This window comes from Melanostigma gelatinosum (genome assembly GCF_949748355.1).
Source record: "Melanostigma gelatinosum genome assembly, chromosome: 2".
Classification (NCBI taxonomy): Eukaryota; Metazoa; Chordata; class Actinopteri; order Perciformes; family Zoarcidae; genus Melanostigma; species Melanostigma gelatinosum.
The window spans coordinates 28,590,408-28,616,113 of NC_136635.1; the positions used below are offsets into that span (position 1 = coordinate 28,590,408).

General features: G+C 42.1%; 2 protein-coding genes across 7 annotated transcripts; both read left to right on the forward strand.

Annotated features, from left to right (window-relative positions):
• The first annotated feature begins 3,883 nt into the window (after nucleotides 1–3,883).
• On the forward strand, nucleotides 3,884–9,872 carry cops2 (COP9 signalosome subunit 2). 2 transcript variants are annotated; one of them, XM_079287190.1, is made up of 13 exons: nucleotides 3,884–4,005; nucleotides 4,539–4,652; nucleotides 4,750–4,827; nucleotides 4,923–5,048; nucleotides 5,141–5,230; nucleotides 5,331–5,408; nucleotides 5,684–5,858; nucleotides 5,987–6,165; nucleotides 6,400–6,452; nucleotides 7,653–7,750; nucleotides 7,854–7,936; nucleotides 8,498–8,556; nucleotides 9,232–9,872. In XM_079287190.1, the coding sequence occupies exons 1-13, from the start codon at nucleotides 3,952–3,954 to the stop codon at nucleotides 9,374–9,376; spliced, it is 1,332 nt and encodes a 443-aa protein (XP_079143316.1). In that variant the 5' UTR covers nucleotides 3,884–3,951; the 3' UTR covers nucleotides 9,377–9,872. The 2 variants fall into 2 exon arrangements, with proteins under 2 accessions (XP_079143316.1, XP_079143315.1); XM_079287189.1 differs by having other exon boundaries at nucleotides 3,890–4,011.
• Nucleotides 9,873–10,040: 168 nt separating this feature from the next.
• Nucleotides 10,041–25,150, forward strand: secisbp2l (SECIS binding protein 2-like; the record flags this gene model as incomplete). 5 transcript variants are annotated; one of them, XM_079293099.1, is made up of 19 exons in its annotated part: nucleotides 10,041–10,117; nucleotides 10,206–10,260; nucleotides 13,518–13,729; nucleotides 15,160–15,487; nucleotides 15,622–15,760; nucleotides 16,426–16,652; nucleotides 16,814–16,838; nucleotides 16,964–17,079; nucleotides 17,705–17,815; nucleotides 17,944–18,054; nucleotides 19,132–19,299; nucleotides 19,447–19,588; nucleotides 19,892–20,067; nucleotides 20,191–20,323; nucleotides 20,434–20,596; nucleotides 21,521–21,741; nucleotides 21,945–22,099; nucleotides 22,230–22,449; nucleotides 22,560–25,150. In XM_079293099.1, 18 exons carry the CDS (start codon nucleotides 10,240–10,242, stop codon nucleotides 23,156–23,158), a joined length of 3,267 nt encoding a protein of 1,088 aa, XP_079149225.1. In that variant the 3' UTR covers nucleotides 23,159–25,150. The 5 variants fall into 5 exon arrangements, with proteins under 5 accessions (XP_079149225.1, XP_079149224.1, XP_079149226.1 ...); XM_079293098.1 differs by having other exon boundaries at nucleotides 10,050–10,260; XM_079293100.1 differs by having other exon boundaries at nucleotides 10,050–10,260; nucleotides 16,967–17,079.
• Between the last annotated feature and the right edge of the window lie 556 nt (nucleotides 25,151–25,706).

Genomic DNA, 25,706 nt, shown 5'->3' on the forward strand with positions numbered 1-25,706 from the left:
ATGTAAACATGTTCTAGTCGAAACCCAAAATTTAAGTGGATCCTGAAAATGATAATATGTCTCCTTTAAGAAATTTAGCTTGACAGAAACCACAGATATGTCTGACGTCACACTCCCTAAAGGAGTAGTTCAACGTGGTAAGAAACACGCTTATTTGCACTTACTTCAGATCAGTCTTGTCAAGCTTAGTTATGTCTAAAATCATCAAATTGTTCGCTGGATAGTATTTTTCTAACCTCCATGCATTGATGATACGCACAGACTCTACCCCAACGCCCTCAAACTCCAACCCACATACCCCATTCAAAGCACCACACACAAGCCACAGCACGCTAGCGTGTGATGCAGGGGGGGTGCGCGCAGACTTGGCTGCAGTGGCTGTTTCAGCTCTTGCAAGTTGGCTTTCATCTGTAATAACAGCCTCACTTGATGGACGTTGTTGCATAAAATTGAGACACGCTTCCACATACCTTGTAAAAATGAAAACAGCAACACCAAAAAAAAGGAAGAGAGAAAAACAAACAGGCTTGTCACGCATCTTGCACAAGTTGAGAAGTGAGAGCAGCTATCATGACCTGAGGGTTGTACAAGGTTGGCAACTGCAGATTCTCAGGGCATTAACAGTATGTGCATGCAAAGGCACACGTGATTAAGCAGGTGTGTATATTAGACCATACATATTTATATATATAAATACACCATATGAATATCTATGTGTGTGATAGTGCGTGCATTTGCGTGCATGTATGAGTAATGATCGGCTGGAGGCGGTTGGCAGCAGTACAACAAGGGTACGCACCCTTGTGTTAGCACTTTGGTGGTGAGGACCAGAGTATACAAGCACAGGCAGCCTGCTGAGAGAGCTACACACGCTTCAGCTGCCAGATGCCATACTGGAGATCTATTAAAGACGTGTCTTATGTTTAAGGAACTGTCAGAAATGAGATTATATTAAGTTCGGCATAAAACTGTTTTTGGCAACCAAAAATTAAACGACTTATGAAACCCAGTGTATACATTGACGCCAAGGGAACAATATCAATGTACTAATTTTATCAAATGAATCATCAAAGATTATCTGAAAGGAGAAGGGCTGCTTGGAGGTGTTTATACGGCTTAATACCACACTTTTGGATCTCTAAATAAGGTCAGTATTTAAATGGCAACATGATGAACTTGTGTTTACCACACCATCCTCCTGACTCAGTCAGATAAATAAAAGTATTTTGCGCAAAGTTGGTGCATGAGATAGAGTTGTATTAAGCGTTGCCCTCCAAGTACTATTGTCCCACCACAGCTGGGGAGTGCCTTCTTTCAAGATTGCCAATGTGTTGACAGATCAGTCAGTATGTGGTGATAACGGTGTATTTCAAGTATGTGAAAAAGCCTAATGCCATATAATTTGAGGAGTTTGTGTGGGCGTTGTGGTGACAAATCAGAGTGCATTAGCACCCGATGTGTCTTTTGTGTCAAGCTTTCCTCGCGTTGGTGATTCCAGCAGAGAAGTGCTGCTCATTCGTGAAGTATTTGTGTTGAAGCAAACCCAGCTCAATTGATGAAATGTTGATAGACTCTACACACGCACCACTGCTGCATCTCGTGCATGCAACAAATTGGTGCGCACTGTAGCATTTCACTAGAGTATGCATGCACACACAGGTCACCATCCCAATGTTGATGGAGAGTAATTAGAATATTTTGGTCAGCCACAGTAAAGCTTTAGGTAAGAGATGCAGTAACTCGTTAAGTGCAAATATGATGAGAAAATACAACTGAGGAAACTGCACTGTCTATGACACATTTGTACAAACACCCTCCCAAAAGGGATATAACTTAAGACATTATTAATGCTTTCAAAGTTATAGCTCAGTCTGTGGATACATTTTTCTTTCTTTATCGATGTTGGTGACTCATGTCTGGATATAGTAAATATTATGTCCAAACTGACTGCGAAAGATGAAGGACTTGAGTTTTTCTCACACACACTCATCAGTTTTTCGATATAAAATTATGACACATAACTCGATGACACACAAGCTGATTGCGTACATTTTCGGAACAGGAACGTAATCTCAATCTTCAGTAACGGAGAATCTTTCACAGGGTTCGATGTGGAATGACTCCCCGAGTGAGGCAGAGAGGCTGGAGAGAGATGTAGTGCTGCCAACGGTCTCTCTGTGTGGCAGCCAAGACTGTTGAGAGAACAGTCACGGAATCCTTTTGACATCAATCTGACTCATGGGGCTGACTGAAATCTGACGCACACAACTGGAGTTCATGGGATTTTTGCGTTGATGGAAATTCACAACTGATGTGTACTCAATCACTGTGTATAAGTACAATTTTGAAGTACTTGTTCCTTTACAATTTGTATGTGTACTTAACATTTCAGAGAGGAATACTGTATTTATCTTTACTTGACAATTATGGTTACTAGTTACTTTGCAGATAAAGATTTTGTACATGAAAAACATAATATCATCAAATATGGTTAGTTATCGATTAAAATGCACAACAATATATGAAGTAATTAAAATCAGCTCCACTCAAACTATTTTTACTTGAGTATGAGATCTAAGTACTTCCTTCACCACTGGATATGTGATGTATTTTCATGTGGTCTAGCCGGTGAGAAAATAAACTAATCGTTTTTTAAAGAGTCATGCAGCCCTGTCTGTAAAATCTACCATATCATAAAACGCTTCAAATGAACCCGGTGCACTTGGATACATTGATACTTTGTCAAATCATGTATTTTATGTGTTTGTATTGAAGCTCTACATTAATGTTTTACATTTTATAAACACAGTATATCTTTGTGTACAGGAGCTATATTATATCGATCTATATACCTATTTAATGTATATTTCAACCCCTGATACTACCAACACAAATAACTGTTTAGCAGAGCTATACTCTAAGGGGTATGTCTTTACATATTAACATAATTTAGGTAGAAGTAGCCATGACACAATGTAAAAATAAGCCATTACAAGAAAAAGCCCTGCATTCAAAGTCAATATCAACAAAAACAAATACATTGTTAAGCAAAAATGTATTATTAAAAGTAAATAGCTTATTCTTATGCAGCAGAAAACCCCCTGTCAGTTTTATAGAATAATGTATTATATTGGAGTTTAATGGTTACAGATGCATGTGCATAATGCAGTTTCATCTGTAACAATGCCTCATATTGTATTTCCAGATTCTGAATCTGGAAATGAGTTATTTACTCCCTAAATATGTCATGAATGCACTGGAGTAAAAAAAGCAGCATTAAATAGAGATACCCCAAATAAAGTGCAGGTACCTCCAATGGAGTAATTGAGTGAATGTATTTAATGAGATTAATGAGATAGATAGATAGATAGATAGATAGATAGATAGATAGATAGATAGATAGATAGATAGATAGATAGATAGATAGATAGATAGATAGATAGATACTTTATTAATTCTGCAAGGGGACATTTGTTGCAGCATTATGATACAGGTAAGCAATCAAAATAACAAAGTAAAAAATAAAAGATTTGGTATAAAAATGCACAATATGTACAATAAAAAATAACAGTATATGTTAATATTAAATTAACCAACTAAACAGGAGTGCAAAGATTTAACCAACAACAAACAACAGTGTAGCGGTGTTATAGTCTTGTGAATGAGGTGATTTAATGTATCTTTAGAGTTTAAGTTGTAACTTAAACTCATTCTAATATCACATTCACTTTATAACCCATCAAACATTGCCATGCTCACAACATCCAGAGGACTGGTGAAACATGTTCAGTTGTTCATGGATCTGAGGCGATCCAACAGCACCATCTATAGACGGACAGCGGGCCTGTCGCTTCTCGCCACCCGGACACACACCACCTCACCATCGCTGCAAAACACAGCACAGGCCGGGCTACTGACTGTCCCCGAAAAAGAGCAACGAAGACCACCAAGATGTCAGACATGGAGGACGATTTCATGTGCGACGATGAGGAAGATTACGACCTGGTATCTGTAACTGCAATTTCATTACTTTGTGCATATATACTCTAACCGTTTTATCCGTTTAGCGCTAACAGTGGAGGGTCGACAGTACGGGCTAGCTAATGTTAGCTGTTTAGTTAGCTTGTTGGCTAATATCAAGCTGACAGCGGATGACTTACGTTTAGCCTCCTAGCTGGCTAATGATAGTTGGTTTTAGCCACTAGCCTTATGCAGTTGGCTAATACTAATACACATTAGCCATCCTGGATAGCTAACTTTGGCTATATGCGTTTAGCTGCCCTTTGGGTTTCAATTACTGGCATGAAAAGCAAACCATCCCGCTAGATAGCACGCCATGGCGTTGGCTAACTTTGGCTAACGTTAGCTCAACGGCTCATACTTGTAGAATTAACCGGTATATTCAGGGGCAATCTATTTCCCCCACGTTTGTTTTAGCTAGCTAAGCATTTCGGTATATTTTGTTAGCAAACGTAACTTGTATGTTAGAGCTGGATTTTATGATTTGAACTTTGACATGATTATGTGATTACATTTAGGAATACTCAGAGGATAGTAACTCGGAACCCAATGTGGACCTGGAGAACCAGTACTACAACTCTAAAGCCCTGAAAGAGGATGATCCCAAAGCAGCACTCAGCAGTTTCCAGAAGGTGGAGTTGTACTCCCAATAAAAGCAATCTGTTCTTGTTTCAGTTATTTAAAAAGCACAATATTTACTGACATCTCTTGGTGTTATCGTGTGCTCAGGTGTTGGAACTAGAAGGTGAAAAAGGAGAATGGGGATTCAAAGCATTGAAACAGATGATCAAAATCAACTTCAAGCTGGTAGGCTGTGCAACATGTGCCATCATTTTTTTTACACCTTTCCTACCAGACATGCATTCTTGAAAAGTTGTTTTCTTTATGTCTCAACCCTGTAGACAAACTTCCCAGAGATGATGAACAGGTACAAACAGCTCCTTACATACATCAGAAGTGCCGTCACCAGAAACTACTCGGAGAAGTCCATCAACTCCATTCTGGACTACATCTCTACCTCCAAACAGGTAGGGATAGACGATACGAGACTGAAAAATACAAGTGGCAGTATCAGATGTTCTGAATCTGTCTTTCTGAAATGCATTTCTTGTGTCGCTAGATGGACTTACTACAGGAGTTCTACGAAACCACGTTGGATGCTTTGAAGGATGCAAAAAATGACAGACTGTGGTTTAAAACTAACACAAAGGTATTCAAGGGTACTCCACTGATTCAAAGCAGTCTTAAACCATCATTTCCTAGTAAAACAGGTGTTTCAAATTCTCATTTTCTTTGTTCCTCTCCTGCAGTTGGGGAAGCTTTACTTAGAGAGAGAAGAGTATGGGAAACTGCAGAAGATCCTGAGGCAACTTCACCAGTCATGTCAGGTAGTAAGATAAAGTCTTTATTCCTTTTCTATCTGTATATGCAATAATATGTTTTGGGGTTTCTATTGATACAAAAAAAGGTTTAACCTTCCAGATGTCTTAGAATAAATTGTGGAATTGTTGATTATTTGGTCATTCAAGCCTATATAATTAGTAAAGTGTATCAGTATCACCATTTATGATGTCTTTTTATCAGGTGTGAATGTATATAATATGTAGATTTGATCACGATATTTATCCAATAAGTGGTTGTTCTATATTGATATCAACTACAGACGGATGATGGAGAGGATGACCTGAAGAAAGGCACACAGCTGTTGGAGATTTATGCTCTGGAGATCCAGATGTACACGGCACAAAAAAACAACAAGAAATTGAAAGCCCTGTATGAGCAGTCGCTTCACATTAAATCCGCCATCCCTCACCCGCTCATAATGGGAGTTATCAGAGGTATTATTGCTGCACATATCTCCTTCATTCGTAATGCAGTTGTCTAGCTTTGTGCTAAGCATGACTAGCACTATAAGTACTGACATCACTGTCTGTTGAATGACCTGTGCTTGTTTGCTCCTGACCAGAGTGTGGTGGGAAGATGCACTTGAGAGAGGGGGAGTTTGAGAAAGCTCACACAGACTTCTTTGAGGCCTTTAAAAACTATGACGAGTCCGGCAGCCCAAGAAGGACGACATGCCTGAAGTACTTGGTCCTAGCCAACATGCTGATGAAGTCCGGAATAAACCCTTTTGACTCACAAGAGGTATGAAAGCCATTTTACTGTTGGAAATGTTTACTTTTAATAACTCTGCATACACTGTATGTAAGAACATGAAACACGACTTGACACAGACTTGTGGTTGCCACATACATTTGTGGAGGTTGCAGTTGAATTTTTAGATAAAGCACAGCCGGAAAGTCTAATCAGAATCACTTGCTGAACGTATTTATTTAAGTTTTAGTGCCAGATGTAACTTTTCATGTTTTTCTTCCACAGGCCAAACCATACAAAAATGACCCAGAAATCCTAGCAATGACAAACTTAGTCAGGTAAGCATACATCAATGTATTTATTTTGTCTTGCTATATAGCATTGCCAATTATTTCTACTTTTACTCACTAAATTAATTCGGAGCTTTATACCAACTTGATGGCCACAGCTTCACAAAGCAGCAGAAATGGACAAGCAACAACAATAGTGAGACCACTTGACTGAGGAAACTATTTCTAAGTGAATAAATAAAATATAAGCACCTCAATTATTTATAACATAATCATTTGGATAAAGACTTTGTGGTTCCCTTTATTTTAAAACAATAGGCTTCGAGGATATAGTTGACCTGTCTGATCGCTGTTCCATACATTCAGTTGTAAACCTTTGTTTGACAGAGTCACTAAGCCACCCACTCTATCACTTAGCATCCATAAGTCTTTGTGAGGCGAGAACAACTTTTAAAAGAGAAGCAAAGGAGAGGTGCAACATGCTATGACCAGTCCCTAACAAGTCACACATTTAGTGTGATAATTAATCCTCCAGAATCTCAGTTTTTATTCAAGTGCACCCTGGGTTTGTGCCAGCATGCCTTCGGCACACTTTACATGAACTTGACTGTGCTTTGCGTGCTGCATCTTTATCTATCACAACAAAGTTGATGAGGAAAACGTTATTGTTAAAAGAGACCAAGAGTGCTAGAAATAAGTGCTGAATGTATTGGTATCTCTTGTATGGCCTTTGGTCAGTATTTCAGCAGAGCTTCTCATTCCCTGTGTCCCAGTTGCATACTAATGCAGTTTGAGGCGTCATGTTTGTTCACATTTTTAATGGATCCCTTTTCCTATTTCATCTTTGTACAAAATCATACATGAACAACAATGGTGGCCTTAATATAATTCGTAACAGTTAAACAGTGCCCTGTCAAGATTGGTGTGCATTTCACAGTATTCGTATAAAGTATGGTTTATGACTTATGTCTTCCCGAGACCTCATTGTCTGCTCTCCTTTGTCCTCATGCTGACAAAAATAACTGGCACTGTCCCATATTTGCTCAGTTTCCATGCATATATTAGACATTTTTATTGCATAAACAAGAAACTAAGAACAGAATCTCCAAAACTGTAATAAGAATAGTGTTTACAAAAAAAATCTCATATTTTGAAATGTGTTAGACAGCTATCAGGATGAGTTTTCTTGTAGGTCACGGAAACGCATTGTATGTGGTGTAACAACACTGATTTATTTTGTTTTTACAGCGCCTACCAGAACAATGACATCACTGAATTTGAGAAAATCTTGAAAACGAATCACAGTAACATAATGGACGACCCCTTCATTAGAGAGCACATAGAAGGTGAGTTGGCGAACGTGACTGCAGTCCACATGCGTTGATATAAATGTGTTGGAGGAACGTTGAGAAAAGATTATCATTGATTTTTTTTTTTTGTGTGTTTCAGAGCTCCTGCGGAACATTAGAACTCAAGTACTTATCAAACTCATCAAACCGTACACGAGAATACACATCCCTTTCATTTCTAAGGTAAGTCCATGTGTTCAGAACACATCCTGTCCGGTGACTTTCTATGTTGTCGTTCCTCTCTGAGAGCATTTTCATGGAATGTTATTAGGTGCCATGTGACTTTGTGTGGATTGTTTCCATTTTTTGTTTTGTATTGTGTCATGGTCATGTCAATGATGAGAAAGTACCATTGGAAGGAAGCACATTGATGAGCTTGTTTTCCCACACGGAAGTGTCTTCGATTTACTGTAATAAAAGAACGGGCGTCAACAAGGCAGGAAGTAATTCACTCGCGTCATGGGCTCATCGCTCAGTCCCATGACAGTCAACAACAATGCTTGTACATGGATGGTATCTGTTCATGCTTTTGCAACACGTTCTCTTTATTTGTTTATATACTCTGTAGTTCACATAGACATGGCAGACTGTCTCCACAGGTCTTTTGCAACACATCTAGCACAACATTTACAATCTGCAGTGTGTTGGATTTTGTGCGTCCTTCCATGTTAAATCATAATAGTTGACATACTTCTTTACAGATGTGAAGATAAGTCTTGTCTTTTTTTTCTTCTTGTGTTTCAGGAGCTGAACATCGATGTGTGTGATGTGGAGAGTTTGCTGGTGCAGTGCATCTTGGACAAGTAAGTGTCTCTCCCATGTGCCTGCTGACAAGTCAGAGAAATAAATAGCTCCCTTCCTGTAAATGGATGTAGTTCCTCATTCATCGCATTCTTTGGCTTAAGAGAGTCGGGCGGAATGAGTTGGCACTTTTAATTACATCTTGTCCTAGATTGAGTGTCATATTGATATTGATTGTCATAGCAACTTACAGTCACACATCCCAGCTGTTCTTCCTCTGACGTAAATAACATTCATTAGGAAGGGAAAACATCAGGTTATTCTGATGTACTGCTGAGGGCAATGTCATGCTCTGACATGTTAAAGAGATTCTTTTTTTATTTTCTATTATTGCCACTCATTTTGAAAAAAAATAATATAGTTTGTTGTTTTAATACAGACATCAATGTTTAAAAAACAGTTGACCAGTCAAGATTATTTTTGTGATTTTCAGTACTAGGCGTTCTCAATAAATTATGCCAAATATGTTCTCGGTCTCATTGACTTTCTTTACTGCATTATCCCATAATTTAGCAAATCAGATATACAGTTGTAACTACAAGAAGACAAGCAACAGTTGAAACGGCAATTCAAGGCTCAAATATCATAGCTTGGCTAAATTGTGTGGAGAATTAAGTTGTGTTTTTATTGCAATATATGTGGCTTAAATGCTTACTTCACTTCTTTCTCTCTTTCAGCACAATCCATGGCCGAATTGACCAAGTCAACCAGCTACTAGAATTGGACTACCAGAAGAGAGGAGGGGCTCGCTACACAGCTTTAGACAAATGGACAAATCAGCTGAACTCTCTCAACCAAGCCATTGTTAGCAAGCTCACATGATGGCATGTCAAATCAAGAGACAAGGAAAATGGCATGTATGAATACATCCATAAAGTATGCTACTGTGCTTCTTCAAGTAAACCCTCTGAGACAAGATACACAGCACAGGTTTTGAGAATGCCACCAACTTAAAGAAGACTCCAGGAACCCCCAAGAGCGTGTTCAAAGTGTGTTGTTTTGTCGTGATGAGAGGAAATCACTGGCACTTACTTTTCTGTTTTTTATGTTCCTGATTGGCAGATTCTTCCATGTGCATCACACAAATGCTTCAATTGTTTAAAAAAGAAAAAGAAAAACAGAAAAGTCAAAAATGTGTATGAAGACTTGTACACAATATTTTAATGTATACTGTTGCCTGTTGGTAATAAACAGATTTCTCTCAGCACTGAAAGGGTTCTGTTGAGTTTGACGAGCTACAGTTTTAATTCTGTAACTGGTGAGGACGAATACAAATAAAAAAATGTTTTTAACTGTCACAAATGAGATATGAATACATCTTTTATTTTACTTCATTTGAATCGCTCTTTGGCGACACTTCCTTGTACTCGTGACATAATTGCGTTTCCTAGCCAGTCAAAAGCTTTTTGAGCCGCGACGGTTTCCGTCCCAGGTGACTCCCATTTCCACATTCACACAGCGACCCCGAAGCTTTCAAGCTAGTCCGGAGAGCGCAGCCAGCTGACGCAGCAACAGTCGGTACTGAGCCGTGGGGGTGCAGCTGTCGGTTAGCAGAAACTGGGTGTGAGTGTCTGTAAGCCTTCAGTGATTATTATTTTGTATTCACAATGAACAAAATAAAAATGCTCACGTCCTGACGTCTGCACTTTAGTCAATGACCGTCTGTCGCGGTGTCGGTGACTGACATGGACGCTAGTGACAATAAGGTAACGTGCAGTTTAATTTAAAATTATCTGGGGTGTTTTTTATGTGTTTTGTTTGGGTTGGTTGGCTAAAGCTTTAGCCTGTGGAAGAAGGGGACACGGTTTATTTAATGCTGCCGAGGCCCAATATCGCACTCTGGTCAACGTTATTAAAAAAAAACCAATTATAAAATGCAGCGATGCTCAGTTGTGGCTTGGATAAACTATTTGTGTCATTAGACATACAAATCGCCCAATAGCTCTAGCTTCGGTGTTTTGTCATGCAAACTGTTATCCCATTTCGCTAGCAAGCTAACGTGAAGACAGCTAACGGTATCTGCAGCTCATTAAAAAAAAGAACTCCGGATATAGCGTCCATTCATGTCTGGTCTTCTGCCTTAGTGTCGTGTGTCTTTGGTCATTTTACAAAATTATTCAGATGTATTTCCATGACAGTAATTCTATGCGATAAGCTCAGAAAGACGGGTCTTGCGTTAAGAGTTAGCTTAGCTCCCTAGTTAGCCTTAAAAGCTAAATATCTCTTCTGTCATTTGACGACAGGTAGCGTTACAGCCAGCAGTGTTTTGGGAAAAGGTAGCTTTATTGTTTGGGTCACAATTTGGATGACCATAAAGGTTTCAGTCGCGTCACCAGGAATGTGTACTGGGTTGTTGTTAGGAGAGGCGGACAGGTTTCGTGGATCGTCGGCAGAGGAATATCTGGTTCTTCTGCATGTATGGCATTCTTAAGTTGAGTTAAGTTGGGTTTTGTGTGCCGAGGCGAATTGCCAAATGCTTCAGATGAACCGGCTGATCTCGCACACTCCTCAGGTAGTGTGCGAGATTTTCGTGCATCTGATCGAGTGTTGTGATATTCGTCAGTTCTGTGAAACCCCTTAAAATTCTCTGTGCGTTCTGCGCTGCAGTCTACACAGACCAAACAGACGCTGCCTGTTGGTGTTTTGAACGCAACTTATGTAAGAATAAGTGCTCACACAAACAAACAGAGGCTTGTGAGATCAGTAGTCTAATTACTCGGAGATCTGTCACCCCCCAACCCCATGCACATCTGGGTCTGACCTCATTGCCTTTTTCCACAATCCCAGCTATTCTCACTCAGCCTCTCCCTGACACTCGGATACTACAAAGACACACATGGTTGATTCAAGAGATGGATCCACTGGCCAGCTCTGTTTTCATTCACAACTTTTATTTTTTGATAGTTGGATTTTTCCACTTGTGTTCAGAATTCAGTGCACACGAGGCTCCTGTATCCTGTAGCACTGTCCCAACTTTATCCTTTCCAGCTTAATCCTATAACACAGCTCCTCTCAGCTGTACTGTACGGTGGTACATGGTCAGACTGACTACTCGAGTCCTAAACTCTTGCAGCGATGTCAGTCTGCCCACGGAGGCTGCTACTACCTGGGGGTTTGTCAACAATCTTTCCTTGCAACTGTAGTTTGGTCTTCTTCAGTGAACCGGTTGACCTGGCTCCATTCACCATAGATCGGATGGATTCTATAGATGAACTGAGGAAAAGTCAGAGAACCACCCACGAACAGTAGCAGTGGGAGACAATAGCTGTCTGTGTGACATCCACTGGCCACACTGATGACTCTATTCATGCACCCCGACCACTGTTTCAGAGAAGTGAGGGGAGCCTTTGTACTCTAAACCCTGTCACCTCTCCTCATCCTCTGTAAAATGGGAGATTATTTTAACGGGACCTCTTGCACGGAGCTGCCACCTCGGGTTAGACCAACGCCACTACGATGTCAAAGGAGGAGCACGATGAGGTGTAAAATATGTCTCATGACCGCAATGGAAAATAATACAACCGCCCTTCTTGTGCTGGCCTTTAATTCAAAGAAATGTTGTTTCGTGTAAATTTCATGACTTCAAATTTACAGTTTTATGACTTTATAGCAATAACTCTTTGACATGTTGGGCAAGTCACTGTAAACTGAGAAATGGAAACGTTTGACTACTATTTACATCATTTATAATTTCTCATAAAAATGTACACGTGACTTTTAAATATGGATCACTACGTTGTAATACAATGAGCAATGCTTTGCTCTATTGTTTTTACATGTTCTATGTTTTCTGGTTTGATTTTTTGCTCGTGATTTATTAAGGAGATATGTACGCCTGCCTGTTAGCTGGTATCATCACCAAGCGTATCATATCCATATGAGCTTGGAAGTACTTAAGTGTTTCAGTCCCGAGCCTGCCTTGTATTGCCCCGGCGTCTTATCTTTGGGCTTTCTGTGGCCTGCTATACCGTTTCCTACAGCACAACAATCTGACTGTTGGGTGCGTGTCTGGGTCATACATCTGGAAACCCATGAAATCAGACTTGACTAGAAGAAGACGTCATCGAGTTTGTGCACAATGACTTGAAGAGGACGTTTTTGGGCCTTTGCCTGCCAGAAATATGTAGATTTTTTAAATATTTTTTTTAAACCAAATTGCTCTCTGGATTGATTTATATGGCCTTTTGATTATATGTTGTGCACAGGAAATGGCATTCTGTCTGACTCTGCCAAAGCTCTAAATGTAACACAAAAGTTACGTTAAGTCCTTAAATTGTTAAAATGATCTACAGTTTGTGTCTTGTCTGGTGTTTGTACCTGGGTGCCATTAAGGCATTGAGGGACTGTAACAACATGACATTTAAGGCCTCAAACACCAGCTTTTAATGTTAATCTAATATTACCTTACATATCTACATATAATTATCTATATAATGTTTCCCAAAACAAACTATAAACTTGTTTTTGGCTTTGAGGTACAGAAACTCGCCTCATTGTCGACCATTTTTGAGTGTCTGCGTGAGTGTCAGAGTATCAGCATGCACTGATACCGTGTTTATTGATTGTGGTAGACACGCAAGACTGTAAACCAACTAGAACAGTGTGACGAAATCACTGCTCCGCTGTGATCAACACTAAACAAAGGGGAGATTGATCAATAGACCTTCTACAGCGCTTTGTCTGTCAAGACATTCAGTACTCAAGTTAATAACTTAATAACACCTCTGCATAGATCTTCTCTCACAATTTTTGGAAAGTTGATGTTGGTAAGTTGTATCATTAGTCTTTAAGCCCTTTAGAGAGAGCTTAGCAAACCTACCCAAAACAATAAAGTTAATTCATGGAAGACTGGAGATGGAGTTGTTACTACGCTGATATGTAGTGTTGCTTTCACTTTGGAACTAACTCATTTGATGTTGCTCACAGTCTGACCGTGATGGCTGTTCGTTTGTCTTTCGTGCAGGATGTGAAGCTTTCAGCCGAAGTGGAACCGTTCATCCCACAGAAGAAAGGTCTCGAAGGATCTCTCGTCAGCATGAGTCTTTCTGGCGAGGCAGGCGGAGGTGGCGGAGGTATAGGAGGAGGAGGAGGTGGTGGTGGAGGGGTGGAAACCACTCCCATACCCAGCTACCTCATCACCTGCTACCCTTTCGTCCAGGAGAACCAACCCAACAGGTACGGTCACTCTTTTTCAGTGGGGAAAGATTCTGGAATAGAAAAATCGAGTCGTTCCAACCCCATTCCACGGAGAGCGAATGGCACCAGTGGTTTAGGTTCATGATCATTTTGGATTTTGCCGACGCTTCCCACTTTGGCAGAAATGTTGCCATTCTTTGTGGTATTGTGGGAAGTCTGGTGTCCCCATTTGGAACCGCCCAAGAACAATCTGCTCTCTTGTGGACCTTTCTATTTTCACAACTCATTCAATGCCCTATTTACTTTCGCAATAACAAGAAAACACTGTGGCCATAATCAGATCCTTGGTGCCATTAGATTGTGCAATAGTTTAAGACTGCTTAATTATGAATGGAAACCCTCCCAGAGTTAAGAGTTTACTTGGAACCACAATCAATGTTTCCAGTGGCTCTTTCTTTGTCCCGAGTGATCTGCTGTATCCTTGCACACATCCGTTCCTCTGTTTCCTTCCCCCCCCCTATTTGAATGCAAGGAAATGCCCGCTATAGTAGGCTGGCTGTGAAAATATCATCTGGATCCTTATCAACATTTCTGCATCGCATGTACACACCCCCTACCAAGCCAACCGCCATGCACTTCACCGCAGCTTCGCCGATGTTAACCCGGGGAGCGTCAGCTCTCTCTCTCTAAATGGGCTTTAGCCTTATTTTGTGGAACACACTTTAATGCGTCTCCCCAACACTGTTGCACGTTTTGAGAGGAAACGCAAAGTGAGAAATATTTAAAATAAGGCAAACAAAGTCCCAAAAACTTCACACACTGCTGTGGTTAACTCAGGATGTTGCAATCATGTTGCAATCATGTTTCTTGAAACTGAACATGTGGGTTTCTCAGTATCGAGTATCTGCCAGTAGTTTCATTTAGTTTCTTTTGAATCTATTTCTTTCTCACATAACAAAGGTGCACAGTGCACACCTAGCCTAAAGTTGACATACAATAGAATAACACTTGGCTGTAGGAGTCAAAAGCAGCGTTTGCCCCTCCCTCGTTTCGACCACTGAGGTGCCCTTGAGCAACTGCGCTGGTGGAGCTGCTCAGTGTTCCGCAGATCAGACTGTTGTTGGACTCAGAAGTGTGACGGGGATCAGGGCATTCCTGCAAAAGAGAACGTTGCTTCCAGTGGAACTCCCCCTGAATAAATAAACGTGAGAAAAAAGAAAACGCATGAAAACTAAATAGATTAGTATGAAGGCAATTGAACCTGCACCACAGCCTTTTTTATGGTTTCATATATAACGTTTGTTATATATTATTAACTGAATGTCACTCCTCCCCTCAGTTAATAATATGGCAGGACATTTTGGATTGGATTTGGAGAGCTCTTCAAAATGCAGTTATCAACCAAGAAAACATTCACTAAAATAGACAAAAAAAGTAATTGAACATGTTACCTCTCTGCTCCTTCACAGACAACATCCTATGTATAATGGAGGGGAGCTGCGCTGGCAGCAGCCTAACCCCAGCCCCGGTGGTTCGTACCTGGCCTACCCCATCTTGTCTTCACCCCATCCTCCTGTCTCCAATGACTACGCTTACTACCAGATAATGCCTGCTCCATGCCCACCGGTGATGGGCTTCTACCAGCCCTTCCCTGGCCCCTATGCAGGTCCTGTGCAAGCTGGTGTGGTCAACCCTGTCTCAGCCGATGTCGGCGAAAGACCGCTGCCTCTGGGGCCAGCGTATGGGATGGCCAGTCAGAGGGGGAGAGGCATGGTGCGACCTAACTGTCTCCCAAAGGTACAGAGGGTCAACAGCCTTATCCTGATACTGTCACATTGACGTCGCATGTTATTTGTGTCACTGAAAAGTGTCCGTCCTCATCCTTAATCTATTTAGTGAGCACGCGCTGCCTCTCTTTCTTTCTCCTACAGCAACAGCTGGGTGTGTGCCAACCTCCAAGGGGTCGTCGGCCTCCAACCAGGAGTGTAGCTGTGCAGAAGGAGGTGTGCACTTTGGGGCCTGATGGTAGGACCAAGATGGTCATGCTGGTGGATGCAGCACAGCAGACTGGTAAGAATACTGCGGCAATAATCAAAGCTATAACTACGTCCTACCAAGGGTGCATACAGAGGGATTTTAAACAATCGTACAAAAATCGAACTAAAACTCTGCTAACTAAAGATGAGAAGTTGCAGTTGGTTTTGTTGCAAAGGCTGCATCCCATCCTTGGACAACAAATAAGCAGTAGTTTCACAACAACTGAAGACAACGTTATCAACATATGTTCTTAAAAACATTCCAGACTTTGTTGACGAAGTTGTCTTGCCTGTGAACAACAAACTTTCCCGTCGGCACACAATGGCAGTAAGTCTGCTGGCCGGTCGTACAGGTTGACGTTGATGATGCCTGTGCTTATCTTCTGAAAGAACTGGAATGCAGAGTTTCCAGGTTAACATAATCCAGGTGTGCATCTCATGTTTTCAGCAGTGATGTCGCCATTCTTGAGCGCTAATGAGCCTGTGTCACTGTTTTGGCAACTCGATTGTGGTTTTAAATCTCATGAATGATGTCCGACAAAGTAAACTCCGTCCAAGTTGGTGGTTAATGAGTCTCCTCTGATTCATCTGCTGTAATAATTGTTATTTTGTATGGTAATAATGGCAGCAGTTTGACTCCACTTTGTAACACTGTAACAAGTTCACTTCTGGTCTGAGCTTCTCCTACTTTGTCCTCAGATTTCCCGGGTGAGGCGTCAGGGCGTTGCGCTGCAGAGCGGGCAAGTCCGCTGCTGTGGAAGAACAGGCAGACAAAGAGAAGACGGGCGTCCCATCCAGCCGAAAACTACAACGAGCAGGGCGCCAGTGAGGCAGATATAGACAGTGACAGCGGCTACTGTAGCCCCAAGCACAACCAGGCTGCAGGGGCAATGCAACGAACCGCAGACAATACAGCAGCACCCACAGTAAGTTTACCGCCAGCTCCAGACCCAACAGACTTACTGTAGAATTTGATTTAATGATCATTGAATAATAATTCCTGTTTGCGATGCACATTTAACACACACTAGATATCTCAACATGTCTTTTTCTTCTCTGCCCTCTCAATGTCTTCTGTGTTGTACAGGGAGTAGAGGCTGGTGTAATGACAGGTAAGCTTGATGCAACATGTTGTGAACATCCTCACATCGTGCTTTCATATTCATAATTCTTATGCGGCCTGTATATAATGTATTACAAAGGCATTTAGATTTTTCTTTTACCTTCTATTCACTAGCAGGTACCTGGGTAAATGTAGCCTCTCAGGCTACCCAGAAGTCCTGGGGGGACAGGAACGGCCAGTTTCACAGAGCAGACCAGAGGAAGAATCCTGAACAGAGAAACTTCTCACAGGTACAGTAGATCTCACTGGAGCAGACGCTGAGTAGAAGGTTGCTGTACGTCTGGGGAGCAGCTACAGTGTTTAGTTATGAGAATAGATGAAATGCTGTTAATGTTGGCGTAACGACTCTGTCCTGTGAGTCACACTTAAGCTTAATAGAAGGTGATCAGAAAAGCAACAAATCAACATTTTCTTATTCTAATTTTGGCTTCATGAAAAAGGTGGTGTGCAATATTATCATTCCTAATTGGCTGAAAAAAAATAGGCTGATTCATGCAATTGTTATTTAATAACACCCTGACTTAACAGGGAAGTACTGAACGTATGTAGGTAGTATTACAATTATATGAATTATTAGCATAGCATTGTTTTTATGGCATTTAAAGATGGAAGTTGTTCAACTGAAGGCTATCAAAAATAATCTCTTATATAATGCACATCTGTCCGTCACACAGTCAATAAACTATTTATACAAAACAAAACGGGTCTATACATGAGTCAACTTATAGGGAAACATCTATGAGCAAGAAAAACATTACCAACAAAAGTGATGCAGCGCCACTTAGTTTGAAAGTTATTGAACACCAGTGGTACCCTGTTTGACGTCTGTGATCTCCGACCGTCTCTGCCTTCCAGGATTTCCACTGTGGCTATCCAGGGCGTGTGCAGCCCAACCAGTCAGAACAAAGGCTGCAGCCAGCAGCGGTCACTGGTACTGGGGTCTCCCCAGAGCCCCTCTACTTCGAGGTGAGAGAGGGTTTCTTGTGACTTTCATTGTGATGAAGTGTCAGTGCAGCACGGTCACCGTCGCACTCATTATAGATCTATTTTAGAGTTTATTTGTTGTGCTAACATGTTTTCTACATGTTTGTCAGGATGAAGATGAATTCCCAGACCTGGCTACTGGAGGGGCTGCCCAACGCAGCACCAAACCAGAATCTACTTCAGCCCAGACACACGCGCAACCTAAACTTCACAAAAACCTGGTAAGGTTAAAGCGGTCTGTGAGGGGTTCATTTTTATTTCAAGTACAGCATTTTTGGTAAATTATTGTCAGCTGACCACATTCCCTTATTCCGGAAGCAAGCGCCCAAACCCGACCCGCAAACCACCAACTTTATGCATCACAGCAGCAACATTATCAGGAACAGGACAGAAGTCTGAGCTGGTTGGGTCAACTAGGGCATCACTGAAACCGACAGACTATCTGTCCAAATGAACACCATTGCTATTGTGAAAGCAATATTTATATTTATTTGTTTCCACCATGAAAAAGTTTACGACGTCATAACAACAGTTCCGCTTCATATTTTCTCTGTCACGCGCACTTTGAGAGCTACTGCAGTAAATAAACAGCACATGGTTCAGTCGCAGTTCAGCCTTGAGCTAGGAGACGCTTCAGCATCAGCTGCGTTACTTAACTTGTGCTGACTGCTCCTCCTGGCAGCTGTGCTGTCAGTGTACAGTGTTTTAAGTTAGTAGCAAGGTGTGTGGTGCTCTGGGCGTTTTCTTTACAATACCTCTGCGTGTTTTGAAGACGGCATTGTACACAACGGTACTGACATGTTGACTTGACTACTTGACTGTGTGATTTGGAAACATTGTAAACCTGCAGGAGAGGCACAGGTTGCATTCAACGATTAAAATCCATGCTGTAGCAGGGGTTGGCAAACCTTTCGATACGAAGTGTAATTTCTTTAATTGTCTCGTTCATCAGTGTGCCATATCAAAATAAAGGTTAATCTAACTATGACACCACTTCAAAATGTATATCTCAAACAGATCCGTGATTTTATTCCATCCATATAGGAAACGTGTTTAGCAATATTTAAAAAACAACAATCTTTTCCCGCTATCAAGACATTGTAATTATATATGGAGCACGATACAAGGAGGCTGCCGTCTTTGTGAAAACATCTGAGTTGAAGTCATTAACGCTACCAACCATCCACCCATCTTGTTCATCAGCAATAACATCTGTTTGTGTATCTATGCGGCCGAATATCTGACTCTTGTTTCGGTTCGTCTTTTCACCCCGACTAATTACTTATTTGTGTCTCTAGCTGGATAACCTGCCAGAAAACTCCCCCATCAACATTGTGCAGACACCCATCCCCATCACCACCTCTGTTCCCAAGAGGGCCAAGAGCCAGAGGAAGAAGGCTCTGGCTGCTGCTTTGGCCACTGCACAAGAGTACTCTGAAATCAGCATGGAACAGAAGAAATTACAGGTATGAACACGCACTATGTCAACTGGTCATGTAGGATTGGTTCAGTTTGAATGTATGACTTGTTTCAGGACATTCTGATCTTCAGTTGCATTTGACGGGCTCATTGGCGTGACCGTCTCCTGCCTTTTTCTTTCTGCGCCCCGGCAGGAAGCATTCACCAAAGCAGCAGGGAAGAAGAGCAAAACCTCCGTCGAGCTGGACCTGGGAGATATGCTGGCAGCTTTGGAGAAACACCAGCAGGCTATGAAGTCTAGACAACTGAACAATACCAAGCCGCTGTCATTCACAGGTATCCATTAACTCAGTCAGACACCAACACGTGGTTTAAGAACAGAAACAAACATACTTTTATAATACATTAGCCCTGCATGAAATGATAATATTGGGTTCAGGTATGTGTCATTGTTCAGCAAATATCCTAATAAGTAATTCAGAAATTCCATAATTGTTGTGCCTTTTGTAAATGTTCGCATGAAAACCTGTTTAAGGATGTTGTCAGACTCTTAAAACGCATGCCCCAATGTTGTTTTAACTTACATCTGCACATGTCCACGTTCTGCTTGTGTATTAACGTTGTTGTTCTTCTCTCCAGTTGGAACAACCACTCCGTTCCACGCTGCAGGCTTGGTCAGCCTGCCGTCCATGTTGAAGGGCCATCAGCAGACATACTCGGCCCCACACAATTCCCTGGATTCCACCGCACCCCGCATCAAGAGAGGGAAGGAGAGAGAGATCCCCAAAGTAAAACGGCCCACAGCCCTGAAGAAGGTAAATGATTTCAGCTGATCATTTCGGAGAGGTGGGAGAAAGATGTTTTAGTTTACATGAAAGTTAGTAAAAGGAATGGAGATCTTTTTCATTTTTTCACATTTTTGTTCTGTGTTTCGATAGATCATCTTGAAGGAACGTGAAGGGAAGAAAGGGAAGACGAGCGTGGAACAGGAGTCCTCGGGCCAGGAGGAGCACGGGGAAGAGAGTTTCCATTTTACTGATGATCTTGCACGAGAGCCTGCCTCCCAAGAAGGTGAGGGTAAATTATTATTAAGAGGTGAAAGCCATTCAGATGTGTACCCATTTTCTTTATCCATCATACATTTTCTAATTGTTACTTGTGGTCTGCTGTTTGTACCACAGACAACGGTCTGAGTATGCCCAGCGATGCGTCGCTTTCCCCGGCCAGTCAGAACTCTCCATATAGCATCACCCCGGTGTCCCAGGGTTCTCCTGCCAGCTCTGGCATCGGGAGTCCCATGGCCTCGAACGCCATCACGAAGATCCACAGCCGTCGTTTCAGAGAGTAAGTAGGCGCGCTCAACCTGCATGGCGCGAGATACGGAATGCCGATCTGACATTTTGTAGGAATCCCGTTCATTGAAATGTCTCAAAAATGCACAAGAAATTGCGAGCAAAGCAAATACTTGTCCCACTCGGAATCCAGAGCCTTGGCTGGGAGAAGCGTCCTCTGAAAGTTATCGGGTGTTCTTAAGGGCGGAACTGTACAATAATGAATTGTAGAGTATGGCACAGATGCCGAGCACGAGCACATTGTCCCTTCTTAGCGAAGATGTATGCCGGTGCTCACAAACACAGCTTTGTCCATCTGCTGTGGGCCTATTGTCCCAGCCCACCCGTCTCTAACAGATTTAGCATTTAAAGCCTCCAACAGGCCTCTGTAGCCAAGCTCCTCCCCTCAGCTGTGCCAGCCAGGACGCTTGCTCCTCAGGACACACTACGTCGATCTTCCCATTCGATGTTTCACTAAACCATAAAGCTCCTGGGAGTATTCATCCTGTTTTTATGGCTCTGGTCAGACAGCAATGAAGTGCGATAGTGTAAACATAACCAACAAAGCTGTATAGACTTTGAGTCACTCTAATAAGAGCAACAACGATGATAGCCGCATAGGGCTTCAACATTTATTTTCATCAGACTGCTTAGGTTATTTGTTAAATCATGAAATGTAAGAGAATAATGGAAGATGCCATCACAATTTCCTGAATCGCAAGTTGACACCATCTAATTGCTGGTTTTGTTGGATCGGCACTCTAAAACCATATCTACTGTTGCATTAGATAGAGAAGCAGCATATCATCACAATTTTTAGCATTATTAGTGCTAGTTACCATTAATGGTGATCACCATTGTTAGCTTGGTAGCCACCTAAAGGATGAAAACACTCTTTTGAACATCTATAACCTCTTATTTTATTTTCTTTCTGCAGGTACTGCAACCAGGTGCTGAGTAAGGAGATCGACGAGAGCGTGACTATGCTGTTACAGGAACTGGTTCGCTTCCAGGAGCGGGTCTACCAGAAGGATCCTACCAAGGCCAAGTCCAAACGCCGCCTGGTCATGGGTCTCCGAGAGGTCACCAAGCACATGAAGCTGAATAAGATTAAGTGTGTCATCATATCTCCCAACTGTGAGAAGATCCAAGCCAAAGGTAAAGAATGTTGTAAAACCACCCAGCGTTAGTCCATATTTTCGTGTTTCATGGTATACCCATATGCCAAATTTCCATAATCCCAAAACGGCAGGTTTTTGCACTTTCTGCTCAAGTCACTAGCTGGAATTTCCTGTTGTTTTAGTTCATTTATTTTCTGAAATTTGATACATTTGAGTCCCTTATTGTTGACTATGTTGCAGGTGGTTTGGATGAAGCTCTATACAATGTAATTGCCATGGCACGGGATCAGGAGATCCCGTTTGTGTTTGCCTTGGGCAGAAAAGCTCTTGGACGCTGCGTCAACAAACTAGTGCCTGTTAGTGTGGTTGGCATTTTCAACTATTCTGGAGCTGAGGTAAGTCACTTTCATAACACGTATGCATCAGGTCACTAGTTTTCAGTATAGAGCAGTAAAAACACAGTATCATTTCTTAGCATTTGGGGTTTTTTTTGCCCCTCACTAAACTTGGTTAAACCTTCTTCAGAGTCTCTTCAACCGTCTGGTGTCTCTGACTGAAGAGGCTAGGAAGGCCTACAAGGACATGGTGTCAGCTCTGGAGCAGGAGCAGGCCGAGGAGGCTCAAAAGAATGACAAGAAAGTCCCACACCACATGGGGCACTCCCGCAACCACTCTGCTGCTTCTGCCATCTCCTTCTGCTCCATCTTCTCCGAGCCTATTTCAGAAGTCAATGAGAAGGAGTACGGTAAGCTCCCTCATAAGCTCCCTCATTTTCTGTCAGTTATTTAGGGTTATCTATAATCGGTAAGTGAAAGCACCAGTTATGGAGCATAACAACTCTATTAATTCCTTCAGAGACCAACTGGAGGAGTATAGTGGAGAATTCAGATGCCCTGGAGCCTGTAGAGGCTGAGCCCAGTCGCCCTGCACCTTCCACAGCCACCCAAAAAGAGGGTGAGACTCTGGCAGCCACGCCTGGCTCAGCTGCTCCCCAGCCAGCCAGGCCAGCGCCTCAGACGCTGACACAGGGTACCGGCGAGAGAGACGAGGTCCGGGTAGACGACCGGCTGGAGCTGGCCTCTCAGCAGAGCACAGAGACGGGCTCGCTGGATGGGAGCTGCAGGGGCCCGCTGAACTCCTCCATCACCTCCACCACGTCCACCCTGGTCCCCGGGATGTTGGAAGAGGCGGAGGAGGAGGAGGAGGAGGAAGAGGAGGACTACACTCCTGAGCCTATTTCTGTGGAGGTGCCTACCCTCAGCAGCCGCATTGAATCCTGGGTGTCAAAGACCCTGGAAAACCTGCAGCTGGGGAAGAGCCAGGAGAGTACAGAAGAGGAAGACGAGGAGGAGGAGAAAGGGCAGAGTGAGGAGGAGGACCTTGATTCAGCGGATATCGCAGAGACGAGGACCGAGGGCAAAGAGCAAGTGGAGGCTAAGAAGGTCACAGGTTGATGTCGGCTCCTCCTCCTCCCTCCTCAGTTCTCACATACACTCATTCCCTCTGTTGCTCTCACATCCTTCTTCACAGCAGCCAGCAGCTTCTCTCCTTCGTCTCCAACCCCTGACACCAGACATAATCTCAGGTATCCAACCAACTGACCAACACTCACACGCATTACAGAGAAACTGACCAACTTACCAACACACAGCATCGCAGACCAAACGGCAACTAACACAGTCTGAGGGACAGTCGTCGACACCAACACTCCTCTTGTAATTGAAAGGATGCCCTCACTTCTTCGGCCCAAAACCTGCTACACTTGAATTCAGAGGGAAGTTTGTGACTTTCCTCCTCCGAGGCTGAACTCGTTTAGAGTCGGGAACGTTTCTGGGAGCAAGTGCTTAAAAATGGTGAACTGCTGTCTGTAGCTCACAGAGAATGAAGGTTGGAACCGTTCAGCTCCCATCTTATTTCATGCAGAGCTCAGAAGGTTTACAGCTCTGCAAGTATTCATGTGCTTGTGCGTGTGTTTACAGGCATATAGTTTGCATTTCGTTTTTGCTGTGTTCTTTAGCTTTATCTTTGTATATCGTGTTTTTTTTGAGGGAAGGAGAAACATGCATTTCCTGATTACTTCTTGGTTGATATTTAGCTTTTCTCACAGAGCATTACAGTGTCAGGGGGTTCTGTCTTTCTACCAAAACCACGCCCACCCATCGGTCTTCAGAGTGTTATTTTAATGTTCAAATAATAAGTGTCCCATTCTGTGTTCAGATGATTCAGATGACTTTAACTTCTAAGAAGCAAAATAAGCTTTTGTGTATATAACCATGTCTATGTGGTTCTACGACAGTATATATTGGTTTGTCATATTGATTCTGCCTCGTGTGAAACTCTTTTGGTTGTTTTTCCGCTGACTGGAATTGTCTTGAGTTCCCAGATGTCTGCGCTTCAGAAGAAGAAAAAAAAGAAGAAGAAATGTTGCTGTTGTTCCTCTGGTGGTGTTTGTTCTCTGATGGGGAGGGCGGTCTCAAGCGGTCGTCTTGGTAATGACATAACATTTTTAGAAGCCCTAACATTGAGATCAGAGAAGATCCACAGAGCATAGTTGTGTAATGTATGAAATAATCCTGGTACTGGAAAGTCATTGTTTTACCAGTATTCACTCCATTTCCTTAAAAATGACACTTAAATCAAGCAGGTGTTTACTGGTATTCATAAAGTTTAACAATACCCAAGTAGGCCAAAAGTCTCAGATCTGGATCAATCCGTTTAGAGCTCTTCTAGATTTTACAGATGGGTTGCCGAAAGTCAGTTCACCACAGAAGCTCCCTCATCGGGGCAGAGGCACCCTGGAAGTAGTCCCACAGTCGTGCTCAGACCTTTGTAAATACATGTGTACAAAAGAGATTTTGATTTTTCATTGTATTAAAACAAATACAATCATCCTGTTCTTAAAGCCATTTGATAAGTTTTAACAATTTAACAGTTTGAATCCAATTTAGATAATGGTGTTTGATAGTGAATCACAGTGAGATGTCAGCCAGCCGACGGCGAGGCGGTGTGTTTAAATGCAGTATGCCGGGCTGTATGCAATGTGGAGCATTGAGAGGGGAGACGACGGCGTCTTAAATATCATTCTTGGGATTATGAAAGTATTTCTGGTTTGGTAACAAGTACGCTGTGTGTAGGCTTTCGGTTGCTCTGACTGCCATCAAAGTGTTTGAAGTAAGTTAATTAACAGCAAGTGTGTTTCTTTGCACTATGTAAATACAGTACTGGTAAAGGTCTTGTAACTAATGTGAACAAAAAAAAAAAACCGGTTCAATGAAGTACTTTTTTTTTCAGCGTGTTCCTCGTCTTTATATGGATATTTAACACCGTCTCCTTCAGACTGTACATCACGAGCAACATTGTTCTAGGCTGTTTCTCATAATCCTGTTATTGCTCTTAACCTATATGAACTGATGATTATTAACATCATTAAAATGTTTAAGTAAATCGTTTGACTCATACCTTGTCTTCTTTGTTGTATATGACAGTAAATTGAATTTATTTGGGTTTTGGGCTCTTGGTTGGATAAAACAAGCGATTCCAAGAAAATACAAAAGCCATTTTTTAAATGGTTTTGCGATATTCCACAGAAATAAACCACGCTTCAATTAATCGAGAAGCTGGTCGTCGGATAATTGATTATCTAAATAATTATTAGTTCTAGGCCTAGAGTGCAGTTTCACCAAACAACCACTAGGGAGGGACAAAACTCTGCCGCACACTGTTTCATGCACCAGACTTGACTCTTAACTGTCACATCCAGCTTATTTACATATAGTATGCAGTGGACCAGTTATCTGTCGTTAAATTATTTGTTTGGAAGAAAAATCCTAAAGTCAAAGAAATAGTGCTTTACTCTTATATTCCAGGCTGAAGTATGAAAGTACTTCTACACTCTGTCTGCACTTTGCTTCTGTTCCCTATTAATCTTTTCATCAGTAATGAGTGCGATATGTAAATCACTCTTTAGTCGGTGCTGACATATTGCTTTGATTGGAATCAAAC